This window comes from Zootoca vivipara, chromosome 2 (genome assembly GCF_963506605.1).
Source record: "Zootoca vivipara chromosome 2, rZooViv1.1, whole genome shotgun sequence".
NCBI classification, from domain to species: Eukaryota; Metazoa; Chordata; class Lepidosauria; order Squamata; family Lacertidae; genus Zootoca; species Zootoca vivipara.
Window position 1 is genome coordinate 77,546,976 of NC_083277.1, and position 14,035 is coordinate 77,561,010.

Consider the following 14,035-nt stretch of genomic DNA (forward strand, 5'->3'; position numbering starts at 1 on the left):
GATAAAGAAAGTGCTGTGCTTGCAGTGCTAACTTTAATTTTTCACCTTGAGGGGAGAGAGAGAGAGAGAGAGAGAGAGAGAGAGAGAGAGAGAGAGAGAGAGAGAGAGAGAGAGAGAGACTGGCCGCATGAGAGTGCATTGTGCATAGGGAGGCAATAAGCTTACTACTGTACCTCAAAGCAACTATTAGAATAGTACGAAACAGGTTTATAGTGAATCAGCAATTTCTCCCTCAAAGTCAGATGCATAATAGCTTTAACTATTGTCTTCCTGATGCTGCGTTCTTTGAAAATGAAGGTCTCATTCAGAGAGAGAGAGAGAGAGAACAGTATTTGGGGTTTACAGATTACTTCTAAATATTCTAAGGATTGGGTGTGCAGTTCATGTACACAACTGCATTGTGCAGATGGAATAAGAAACTTCAGTCACACATTTATATATCGCTTGAGTTAAAAGGGTTGCTTCATACTTCTCATTTTATTAGTTAGTAGTCATCTACATGCAGAAAGTATGATGTAAAAGTCATGTGTAAAATGCAGTGCAAGGCCTCTTTGGAATAACTGTACTGAATGAGCTGGAAAAGTGTTTATTGAGTAGAAGCTCAAAATAGGTCAAAAACTAAAGTTCCTCACTAATCTCATACTTGTTGAGCAGTTTATAGATGAAGTGAGCATACTCTCTGGTGATAGTCTTGGTGATTCAGCTGGTCAGCTGTGACATTCATATTTCCCCTGAGATGTTCTGCTTGCTGTCTGTGATCATGCATGGCTTTCTATCCAGCTAAGGAGAGGTTCTGATTCTGCAGCGGATTATAAACAAGTCTCTCCTTGGCAAGTGATATAAACTTCCATTGTGATACTATGCACTCTGACAAACACAATAGTTTTTCTCAGCTTGCGATGGAGAAGAATTTAGTGCCATGTTGCCTGCCCAGAGTCCAAGATGCTTGATGTCTTGGATAATTGTCAATTATTATTATTTTTATTATTTATAAAATGTGTATACCTGTAAATCTCAGGGTGGTTCACAGCATAGAAGCTATCTGCCAAACCTTACTTCTCCATGGTATTAAGAACCAGGAAGACACATGTTTACAGTAACTTGTATCCTGATGATTTCATATGAAACATTAGTCAAGTTGTATAATGGTATCTGTTATGACCCCATACCCTCGGACTTCATTGTACATGGTAGAATATTCTGATAAATATTAAGCTCAGGTCACTTCTATGAGGGAGTTCTATCTGTATTGTATTTGGAGTCTCCCAGCCAGGGAACATAGGCCTGCTACAACCCTTGGATTCAGAGTATGTCCCCTGTAGTGGCATACTGAACAAGCTTGCATGTTATTTACTTGCATGCACAACCTGGGACTCTGTAAATATTGAACAGCAGGTACATCATTTTTTTGGGGGGGGGGCATTCTACAGATCACTAAATGATAGCATGCTCTAAGTGAGCAACTACAAATATGCAGAGATATAATAACTCTTTGCCCCTGAAGGAAGCAGCACATCATATAACGGTAATAATGATTTTGATACAGTATCTGTATCATGAATTTATACAACACATTTTCATGATGAAATAAATCCAACTAACAAGTTTTTTAAGGTATGCATTTTGTTTGACACACACACACACACACACACACACACACACACACACACACACTTAACTGCAGTAGTACGTCGGGTTACAGACGCTTTAGGTTACAGACATTTCAGGTTACAGACTCCGCTAACCCAGAAATAATACCTCGGGTTAAGAACTTTGCTTCAGGATGAGAACAGAAATCACGTGGTGGCGGCGCAGCGGCAGCGGGAGGCCCCATTAGCTAAAGTGGTACTTCAGGTTAAGAACATTTTCAGGTCAAGAACGGACCCCCAGAACGAATTAAATTCTTAACCCGAGGTACCACTGTATTGTCAACAAAATTAGCCTTCTTGATAAATCAGTTTTATATTATGCTAAACATCCTCCTTTCTCCAAAACAAATTTACCATCCTCATCATGGAAATGCTGTTCTACTATCAATTTTTATTTAACTTTTATGCCTACTTCTCTGCACAGTTTCAAGTATTTTATGAGTGATAAAATTCCAACAAGATCTGCATTCTATGTGCCTGTTTTTTAAAAAAAGCAACAGAAGTTCTGTGAATGCACAACTAGGTCTAAAGCCTGCTGCAGCTAATAAGAGGGTAAAATTAACTGGAGACTAAATGTAGCATGGTAGACCAAAATATAATGTAGTACAAACATTGCTACAGCCATCAATTCTACAGAAAAGCATTGTCATTTATTAACTGCAAAAGTACTTTATCACATAACAGCTTTAAAGGTGGGTCCCAAAGATCCAACTAAAAGGAGCAGCCTATATGTAGGAGGTAAAACATTGGACCCTTCGGAACAGATATTAATACCCTTGAATCTGCCAACTTCTGATTAGTGTTGCCACTGCCTCCAGGCTTAATTAGACAATAGCAGGAAAGACTTTGTAGATTTTGTTGCCTGAGGATTCATAAACTGCTTGGCCCTATGAAATAAGTACACATATGTTCCTGCACAAAGATTCTCCCCCTCCACCGCTAATCAGTTGTCATGATCATCTCCCATGCTGTGAGTACATGGTATTTTCTGATGTTACATTTGGACCTTATCAGGCAAATCTGTTTTAGCTCCTTTGCTTTCATTTCGCTTAGGATTGCTGCCTCTTGGGGTTTTGTTTTTGCTTGCAATATGGGTCTGACTGCTAAAGATACAGAAATGGCTTATTAAGGGAGATGACTGATGAGTAAAGTGTTTTCCTCTCCCCTTGGAGCCCTCTTCTGCCATCTCACCCCAGGCTTGTATTTGCCTGGGTAAGGGACAGAGGGAGCAAATAGGGGGAAAGACTGAGGAAAGTGGCAGATTCCCCCTGCCCCAGTTCCCTTCTACAGTGGTGCCTCGACCTACGAATTTAATCCGTTCCAAAGGCACCTTCGCAAGTCGAAAAATTCGTAAGTCGAAAAACGCCATTGGAAACACGATTTCCCATAGGAATGCATTGAAAACGGAAAAATTCGTAAGTCGAAGCAACCCTATCTAAAAATTTGTAAGTCGAAAAATCTCTTTCTAAAACCGCCGCAGTTTTTTCCAGATGTCGAGACATCTGTAAGCACGCAGCCATTATCCCCATTTGTAAGTCAAAAAATTTGGTTGTTGAGTCGTTCGTAAGTCGAGGTACCACTGTACTTGCCTCTTGCCCCATTCATGACTTGTGTGTTCACTGTTCTCTTCTTGTAAGAAAATCAGTCAGCCCAATCTTTGGATGAGCTGAGTGACAGCAGAGGAGCAAGAAGTGATTGGGGAAAGAAAACGCTGCCCAAACAAATCCATTTCCTTTCCCATCCATGCCTTTCTTTCTTCATTCAGGGCAGACACAGCTTAAGAGCCTTGCTGAAAAAGACCACAGAGTCCAGAATTCTGTTTGTAACAGTGGTCAATCAGATGCTTCTGGGAACCTTATTGGTTAAGCCTAATGTCTGGTATATGGAGGTGTTTAACTATCAGTTGACAGCCCTATTGTCTATACAGTACGTTTATCTAACCCAGGGGTACACAACCTAAGGCCCGGGGGCCGGATGCGGCCCAATCGCCTTCTAAATCTGGTCCGCAGACGGTCCGGGAATCAGCATGTTTTTACATGAATAGAATGTGTCCTTTTATTTAAAATGCATCTCTGGGTTATTTGTGGGGCATAGGAATTCATTCATTCCCCCCCCCCCAAAAAAATAGTCTGCCCCACCATATGGTCTAAGGGACGGTGGACTGGCCCACGGCTGAAAAATGTTGCTGACCCCTGATCTAACCAATGGGTTGGTGTCATGGTGCCTGTGGATACCCACATGACCAAAAAGACCTTCTGCTGGTGTCCACAGGGGTCCCATCCTGCCTGATGAAATTAGGCTTGAAAGCATTATTCAGCAAATAAAATGTTTTTTAAGCTTGATTTCATACCCTCTAACACTTTGAAGCCCCAAACCAGGATGCCATTGTCCCATTTTTATTTTATTTTTTGCAAGAACACAGCAGCCAATTTGATTGCTCTGATCTCATGCCATGGTCCCCCTCCCGAAAAGTGTTTTTTTTCCTGGCGGGAAATCACCCTGTGAAATCATGAGATCATGGCAACCAAAATGGCCACCATGTTCTCATGATAAGAAACGGGATGTCCCAGTTTTTCCAGGGCACTTGCGGGGTATGTAATCGCAGTGGGAGCAATTTCAGTGGGGCTGCTGCCTGGGAGGACAGAAGGGTGCCATGAACATTTTTCTGGTTTGCAAACATGCCCACAGACCCAAAAAGGTTGACAACCTGTGATTTATCCATTTGGAACACAAGGATAACCTTGCTGGATTGGGTGAATTGACCATCTAGTCCATCATCCTGTCCTGTGAGAATCATGCAAGGTTATTTTTGTAACTATTGTTTCAATGTTTTGTTTCATGTTACTTTATGGCTGAAAAGAACAAGCCCAAAATATTTAAAATAAATGATTTTTATTTTATTTCATGCTGGTTCAGGTTTTCAAGATATCAAACCATGGTTTGATTTTACATCTCAGCTGGGCCAAAGTGTGTTTAAACCTCTCCTCTTGGGGGCGGGGAGCATGGAGGGAGGTAGTGGTGGATTTTATCAAACACTGACTGCCAACACTGCGCCATCTTGAAACACATAATGCTGCTCTTAGTTACTGGCACTATCAGGGTGTAAATTCAAACTGTTTCCCATTCCCTACTCAATAACCTTCCTCTCTTTTTTTAGATTTGTGTGCGCTGCAGGAAACTCGTAACATAAACTGCTTACTATTGTCCATACAGCACAAAAATAAAAGCACAAAAACCACAGGGGACATATGGTGAAGCCATTATGCTTTTGCAAACAACCACCGCTACCCACTGCATTAAAGGTTGTTATATATATTGGCATATAGTTTAGAAATGGAGTCTTTCAATTAAAGAAATGAAAAAGGAAACATTCTTGTTAGAATGATGCATCCTACAAAACATCTGCTACTTTTTGGGATCCATATGTGCTGAGTTATTATCCTTCAGGAAATATGTTAGAATGCAGCCTACACATACACACGCCCTAGGTAACTTTGTTAGTCTATTAGAAAATAATAATAATCTAGGACTCAGTAAAAAAAAAATTCTAAAAAGAATTGCCCAACACATTGTTGAAAATGTTCTTTTAAAAAAAAAAAAAGCTACTCTGGAACAGTTGGGTTTCTGTCCTCCCCTGGAGATTAGTCTCCCCAACTTTGCCATCCATGAATTCTGGGCACCACTGTGGAACATGTTTTAATACTGTTAGTCATATTGTAATTTTTTTGAAGGAAGCAGTAGACTTGGCTCCTGGTCCTTCCAGCTCTCCTTTCTTAGGTCATTGCACGTTTCATCAATTAATATGTAGTAACAATAGATTTTCATTCAACTGAAATTTCTTGGAACTTTCTGAGGAGTGTTGGAGAATTCAACTTCGCCCCCTGACCCCTGAGCAAGATCTGCCTGCACCATCCATAAATAATATGGTGAATAATGGGAGGCCATTTTTACTCATAATGTCTCCCCTCCCCACCCCCCTGCACAAAGCCATTAAGGCTAGTACTTATTAGGACCAACAAAACAATCACAAATAGTAAGCAAGTTATGAAGTCTACAGAATTCTTCAGGATGGAGTTATATATATTTAAAAAAAATGGGGGTGGGGGCAGGAAGGAAAAGAATAAACACTGGGCAAGTTGTTGAAGCCTCAAAGAGTTGTATCTAATGCAGCTGTTCTGCTAGCACAGATTTCTGCTTATTTATTTATATTTCTGCTTCTGCAATGGAACTTTCTCCATAGGCCTGGAAGACCCTTCAGAGCAGATTTTGAGGATGTGCAGGAAGAAGAAAGGAAGGGGAAGCCCAACAGAACCATGAAGGCACAGTGTTGGATACAACCCATAGTGTATAGTTTGCAAAAGTTTTAAGATATAATGTGAAAGGTAGCAGAAAGACTAACAGTACAGTCATATACATGTTCACTCGGAATTCCATTTCATTGACTTTCCAATGAGCATAACCACACACTCAACTATCTTGAACCTGGTGGGACTCATTTTTTAATATACATGTATAAGATTACACCATTAACTAGATTAGACAAATTTCGGGTTCTGCTTAGGGCTGCAAGGGCAAGAAACAATAACAACTATTCCACCATTTTTGAAAATATAATACCTAACACTTACTCAGAGTTAATCTTCTTCCTTCCCCAGTAAGTACAAAACAAAATGCCATTTGATGTGGGGTAGTGTCACCTTTTGAGTGTGAGAAGCTAAACTTGGGCCTCCATCATAGATATTTAAATGCACAGGGTGGATTACAGCTGCTGTCCTTGGGCTCACAGAGGGCCTTTTGATTCAACAAAAGCAGAGGAGGAGAGGATTTTTTGTCGATTCACCCTCCTTCTGCAATTCCCAGTCCCCCATCCCCAAATCAGCTCCAGAGAGTCAGAAAGGGACCCTCCACAACAGTGCAGAAGGTAGCTTTGGGGGATTGCAGGAAAAAAGGGGAAAAATAAAAAAATGGCCTCCCCTCCCCTCCTGCTATAGCAGAGATCTCCGGATCAAAAGTTCTTCTACATGCATAACTGTACCAATTGGATTCTACCCATAAGGACAGCAAAGATTCTGGTGTTATAATGCAGATTTTTCTGCAGTGTTTTTAGTGCCAACCATACAGTGTTCACTGGTCAAGCCTAGAGAACAACAAAAAGATATAAACAGTAACAAATACAGAATGACTAGATAAAGATCTCTGTACTATTTAATTTTCCCTCTGAATCATCACTCAGGTTTTTTTGTTTTGCTGCAAACTTTTAGCAATAAAGGACCTTAGGCTTGCCTGCATCATATTGCAATAGGGTGGCAATGCCAACAGAAAGTGTAATCTCACACATGAATTGCTAATGTCAGGAACTGATGCAATGTAAATATAAGGCAATCCCATAGGGGAATGATGCAAGCTGAAATCGATGTGTTGTCATTGCTCTGTAGAATTAAAAATACCGTTGTACTCATGAATAATTCAGATGCTGACATGTTCTTGCTGTGCAGAACAATTTAGATGTGAGAAGTCTTCAGATACAAAGGACTGTGAAAGTTGTGAAAGTATTAAAAAGCCATTATTTAGATTAACAACCTGTACAGTCAAGTGGTCCAAATGGTGACAAGCATCAAAGTGCAGGAGAAATTTCTACTCAAAACTCCTCTTGTTACAGCCAAAAACTCTTCTTCTTTTTTTTTGCAGAATGAGACAAGTGGGTAATACTTGCTGCCTACAGAATTTCTCACGCAAAACTAATTGGGGATTGATTTGTAAACAGGAACATAGCCAATATGCATATAGTCCTGCTTGAATCCCTGATGATTAGACCAGCAGCCTTTTTGTACTTCAGAAGGGATGAATCAGGGATGAGGAATGTTTTCAGCCCAACTAGCAAGATGCCTAACTGTCCCCACCCCTACAGGCCAATGTTGACAGGTGTGTTTATCTGCTAAAAATGGGCCATAAGTGGATCAATTTGAGAATTTCCTTTTGGGGGAGCTACATTCCCCTACTAGCTATTGTTTATGTGTGGGGAAATGGAGTTTGTAGTCTATTTCTAAAGATCCTAGATTAGCTGTCAGTGTCAAGGTACGCAGGGCAGAAAAAATAATCAATTGTGCAGACAGGGGGAGTAATTAATGACATATGAGTAAACATCCTCCCCAAGCTGGCACATGATTACTCCACAGCCAAGAACTAGCTAAAGTGAGCCTTCGGTAAATTATCCCTCAGTTTATGTACCTGGGCCCTGCTGTCCAGAATTTTCCATGATATGCAGGCCAGTCCCCAAGGAAACCCCAGGCCTCCAGCTCAGAGATGGGTCGCAGAGGCAGACCACCTTGAGTCTTTTTCCCCCTAGGAGGGGTAGAGAAAACCTGCCCCCTTCAAAGACAGAAACAGGATTTTCTGGTACTTGCCCCCAGTAAAGCAATGTCTATTAGGTACATCTCTAACTGGTGGGCATATGCATCTTGAATCTCTCTAATGAACAAAGCCAGCTACAAGCTACAAACAACCACAGATACAAGTGAGCCATACAGCACTACAAGCAACGAATAATTTCTGGTGGGGCAGATGCTTACTTGCTTTACTTACAGAGCAATTTGCTACTGTGCTACCAGTGGGTTGCCTCATTTTCAAGGATCCGCTGACAATTCAGCAAGGAAAGGTGCTGTCAGATCACCTGCAATTGTGCCCATGACTGTAGCAACATGTGCTTGTGTTAAAATAGCAATCCTTCAGATATGTGTGGGGCCAGAGGCCACCTTGTTATGAGATGGTGACAATAGTTTCCCAGTAAAATAAAAAAGCCTGGTCTATTCTCAAATTAAGCAAGAACCAGTTTAAACTCCACTCACTGCCTAAAAAATGCAGAACACTTCCTCTAAGAGGATACACACAGAAAGAGAGAGATTTAAAATATGAGCCTGTACTCTTGGGAAAACCATGTTTGAGACTGATGACAGCAGTCACTCAGAATGAACTGCAAATGAAAAAGGGAAAGAATTCTAAGTTTTGCACTGAGACATGCATCTGGGGGAGATTCAGCCTGCAAGTAGATTTGAAACTCCAGGAAACTTGGGTGAGGACGGATTGACTCAGGGTGAGTCTGCTAGGTCTGATTAGTAGATGCTGGTTGCTAATTAAAAAAGCACAGCCAATGACCAATCTGTCAAGTTAGTCTCTAATCTGCTATAGCAAACTTACATAATTCCAACAGCGTGCTAAGCTAATTTCCTCCCATGTGTTATGATTACAAGCACTTTTATATTTACATGCTTAATTAGTTATCTAAATGGTCAATTGTTTGTTTATTTGAAACTCCCTAACCACTTGACAACGCTGTCATAAAGATGGGTGCACAAATCATCACATCAGTGTTTTATACCTAAGTATTAGGTACTGTGTGGATATTTTTGTACAAATGTCTTTCACAAGTACATAACAGTGGTGTTTCTGTTTCAAATACTGGGGATGATTCAGAGTACTAAAATAAGAATCCATAACATTAACTTCCATCCCCCCACCGCACCTGACAATAGCTCCACAACCCAGATCCTTCTGAGCTGAATGTTAAGATCAAGGCTTGGTGCCCTGATATTTTAGGTGGGTTTGGATCACATTGCTAGCAAAATCTTAGCCTTGTGTTATCTATTCATGCCTTGCTTTGTTTAAAACTTTCAAGATTATGTATGTCTAACATCACCGAGCAGCATGGAAATTCCAGGGCTCGGTTTTCTTTGGAAGGAGGGATCACTTAAAGTGTTTTGTGCTATTTGACTTCATTTACAAATAGACAAGATGAACATAGGTTGAGGGACAGCTGGACTCCTACAAACAGCAAATTTCATTGCATCACATCAGATCTCTAGAGTAGACACATACCAACCCAGATTTACTGTTTTCAGTGTTTACTAAAAACATTTTTGTTTAGGCAAGCCTACTCAGATATGTAAAGTGGACATGTATTTTAATATGTAGTTTTATTTTATGATGTATATTTTAAACTGATGGTTTTATTTATCGGTATATTTTGAATTTTTTTTAAGGTCAACTTATTTTTAACTTCTGAATTTTCTCAATGATTTTAATGTACATTTCATATTTAAAATAAAGAGACTTAGTGCTGCGTCAAACCCCAGTGCCCACTTTAGCCAAAGTCTTTGCACCCTGTGAAAGATGCATCATTTATTCTGTCACTTTTGCAGATATGAGTAAAACTTCCATGAACATTTGGGGCAGAGGTGTGAACAATGTGCCAGCACAGGATGAATTTCGTTTTTTTAAGGTGTTAGTAGAAGAAGAGTTTGGATTTGATATCCCGCTTTATCACTACCCGAAGGAGTCTGAAAGCAGTTAACAATCTCCTTTCCCCTCCTCCCCCACAACAAACACCCTGTGAGGTGAGTGGGGCTGAGAGACTTCAGAGAAGTGTGACTAGCCCAAGGTGACCCAGGAACTGCATGTGGAGGAGCGGAGACGCGAACCCGGTTCCCCAGATTACGAGTCTACCGCTCTTAACCATTACACCACACTGAGAGTACTCAGCCACCTTCCACTTTTAGTTTTCCAATCACCCTGCAATGTTTGCTAAAATTATTTCACTCTCACCTCAGCCTCTTTGAAGGCCACTTTAATCTGCTCACCCTCACATAGCTGCCAAGTTTTCCCTTTTCTCACGAGGAAGCCTATTCAGCATAAGGGGAAATCCCTTAAAAAAGGGATAACTTGGCAGCTATGCACCTTCACCCTCCTAAACTTGTGACCACCAAACAAAAAAGAACCTGTAATGTGGCCTGGTAGATGACTGGCACCCCCCCCCCCCGCCCCGCCCATATCTTCCCCAGCCAGGGGTTCATTAAGCTCTGGTGGGCTGCCAGAGATTTCTGGCTGGCTACATTTGGCTTAGTATACTGCAAGTCTATGGCTTTTGATTACCTGTTCTGCACCATGCTCATGGCCATCCAGTCCAAGGGATAGACATTTTTTCCAATGAGATCTTTGAACATTATGAAGGTTTCCATCAAAAAGTCCTAGGAGGGGGGGAAATGTCACTGTGGATTATACCGTTTACACTAAAACAATATCAAACTTCTGAAAAACAGACAGTGATATCTTGCTCCCACATGCTCCAGTTATCATCAGTTGTCCCAAAGGCTCTAAAATGAGGTACCTGTCTAGCAATAAAATGCAGCAATGAACAGAAGTCATAAAACAAAATCAGTGCTAGTATTCTGCTCTTAAGAGAAAATTTCCATGACACTAGTGTAAAAGTATAAATACAAATGATTAAAACAGAATCACAGTTGAACATATTCCTCTCAATTTACACCAAGTTCATAAGCAACCAGTTGAAAATATGTAAGCCTACGTCACCTCACAGTTGTCCATCCACATCATTTCCTATACCTCACCTAAAACATACAGACTGAGACATTGAAGACATTGCTTTTGTGTAAACTAATATATACTTCATAGCCATTACTGTTGTAAGTTTTTTTAAAAAAAGCCTGGACATCAATACATTTCTGATCTCTCACCCAAAGATTTAAAATACAGCAGAACCCAGCTGATATTTTAAAGATGAATCTAATTGGGATATAGATTCAAAGATATATGTCTGGCTATCTCTCTCTGGTACTAGCATTCAGAGGCTATGGTCAAGGGAATGAGCAAGAACATGGCAAACCTGAGTCAAGACAAGATGGCAGTAAAACTGGAAAGAAATGGCACTGGAAGGGGTAACTGCCAATGATTGATAAAGTCTTTGTAATCCTATCTGATTAGAAAGTACTTTGCAACAACATCATGGGACTTTTTAAGATACAGAATTGTTACAAGTGCTATCTTCAGACTCTGGCTAATATGAATGCCCTTCCCTGTCCTTAGACAAGTCAGACTTCAATATATTTAACCATGCTTCTATAACTGGATTACTGGAAAACTCTCTACATGATGCTGCCCTTGAAGCTAACTTGGAAGCGTTGACTGATACAGAGAATGCTGCTCTACAATTGCTAACACGTACTGGGACGCTATTCTCTCAGTCAGGTGGTGTGAAGTGGTAATAGATTCAGATGCTGAATCTATAAGAAGGGCTTGCTGGATCAGGCCAGTGGCCCACCTAGTCCAGCATCCTAACCTCACAGTGGCCAACCAGATGCCGATGGGAAATCTGCAAGCAGGACCTGAACACCAGAACATTCTCCCCTCCTGCCGTTTCCAGCATTCAGAAGCTTTACTGCATCTGACCACTGATAGCTCTATCCTTCATGAATTCATCTAATCCTTTTTCAAAGCCATCCAAGTTGGTGGCCATCACTGCCTCTTGTGGGAGCGAATTCCATAGTTTAATTACCCACTGTGTGAAGAAGTACTTCCAAGAAAGACTGGAAAACAGTGCCCATCCCAGTTTGGCTGTCCAGAAGGCTACAATGGTATGAGAGGTCCAGCAGGAAATATTTATTGATTAGTTAGGTATTCTTATCTTTATAACCCACATTTCCTTTGTTGTGGAACCCAAGGCAGTATACATGCGGTTCCTAGCAGTCACTAATCCAGAAGGCCAAGACTTGCTTCAGCAAAGTGCGCCTTCTGTGCCTATTTGTCCCAGCACCAATCATCCACTAAGGTGACCAAGTCCCAAACAAAACCTGCAGTTGCATCTATGCTACGTGTTCAAGCAGTTTGCCCAATAATAACAATTGGAGGCTAGCCAGAAACTATCCAGTAAGATTGGGTATCATGACAGCTTTTCAATAAAGACCTTACGGAACCCTTAATTTATGTTCCAATGCAGTATGAATTCCCACTTCCTTTAAAATAAAATGAATTCCCCTTTAATTGCAAGTTGGTGTCTTGATTCTCCCCTTGATCTACTCAGTCATGTGATTTTATACTTCTAAAAAGATTGTTTTGGTTTTCCTTTCATAAGGAAACGAAGACTTTTCTGTCAGTAAGTGTGGTGACAGCTATTACTATTCTTTATTTCTTTTTACAAAAAAGTTTTGGACCTTTGATAGGAAACTGGTTGAGGTACAAGGTTAAATGGTGCAAAGGGGGAAAACTCACTTGCACTCCTACGCACGATTACTTACCACTAGCTCTGAGCTTGTTTGAAAAGTTTCAATATATGAGGCATAATGTTGGTCATCCATTTGGTTCAAGATTGCTGTCATGCAGGCCACAAAATGACTCTACAAGTGAAAGAGAAAGAGATTAGCACTACTGATATGCACATTTAGGTTGAGCCGCATGAAGAAGCAGAAGAATACATTTACATTATGTGGCGCCAAAATGTACTTAAAATGTTTAGGAAGTTAGACATATAAAATCATAGTTGATCATAAATCTGATGGCAGCCAAGGGAAGAAGTGCTTCTGATTATGCTGCGTAAGTGGCAATGTACAAAGATCTCTGCCACTTGGAATGAGTTGTCTTCTGGCAGTGTTTGACTACAGACACATATCTATCAGCCAAAACTGATAAATTTACCATTGTCTTAAAATCCCTTAAATAGATTAAAATTATTGAGAATTTTGTAGAGCAATAATTATAGGAAGGGAAGACTATTTCCCCAGAGAAATAGTATTTATGTAATTCCTTTATATGCATTTTCTTTTTGAATTGTCGATTGAGTAACACGGATGCTGAGTTGGCAGGCAAAAAAACCCAGGCAACACACAAAAAAGGAGGAAGTAATTTTAAGTTTTGCTGCGCAGAAAACCCGGTGGGAAACCATTGATAGCGGTTTCAGAAAATTAAGTCAGAAGTGGTGGGGGTGTGGGACTCTGATAGATTCTATGAATTTTATGTATGTCAACTATTATGGAGGTATTCTCCAAATTCCCAAAGTATATGGCTTGTATTCCTGATACATCCTGTGTGACATGCTTATTACACCAATTATGCCTCGTGTGCATTTTGGCTTTTTAAAGGAGTCCTTTGAACTACTGTACAGTCCTAAGCACATTTAACTTTCAGGTTAGCTGAACTGAAATCAAGGCTTCTTACTTCTCTAATTAATGGGTTTAGAACTGTCCAAAGGCATTATTAAAAACTCCAGGTTTCTTCCGGCTACATGTGGCTATAGGGATGGAGGGGAAAATCAAATCAGTATGCATTAAAGGCCGAATTTATCTAATTTGCTCTTTCTGAAACTATATGTGAACCAAAATACAGTTATCATTCAAAATTCACAATTATCTCAATTTTTAAATTCAGTTATCCAACCAATTTTCAGAAAAGTGCATATATCATTACCATTATATTGGGCGTAAGTGTGCAGAAGAATGAAGATATTCATGAAAATAGCATACAAAAATGCACCATATTAGGGTAACTTGCCTGCAAAAGAAGATGCCTGTTACTCAAAATGACATATAAAAATGTATTTCTCA

The 14,035-nt window shown here is 40.3% G+C and overlaps 1 protein-coding gene across 4 annotated transcripts in view; it reads right to left on the reverse strand.

The window, feature by feature from the left end:
• Positions 1-14,035, reverse strand: part of DOCK2 (dedicator of cytokinesis 2) — a 261,176-nt gene that overhangs the window by 75,738 nt on the left and 171,403 nt on the right. For all 4 annotated transcript variants that reach the window (XM_060271722.1, XM_060271721.1, XM_060271723.1 and 1 more), the window contains 2 exons: positions 12,734-12,832; positions 10,575-10,669 (listed from right to left, as the gene is read on the reverse strand). In XM_060271722.1, coding sequence (XP_060127705.1) covers positions 10,575-10,669; positions 12,734-12,832 — 194 coding nt within the window. The remainder of the gene's footprint in view (positions 1-10,574; positions 10,670-12,733; positions 12,833-14,035) is intronic.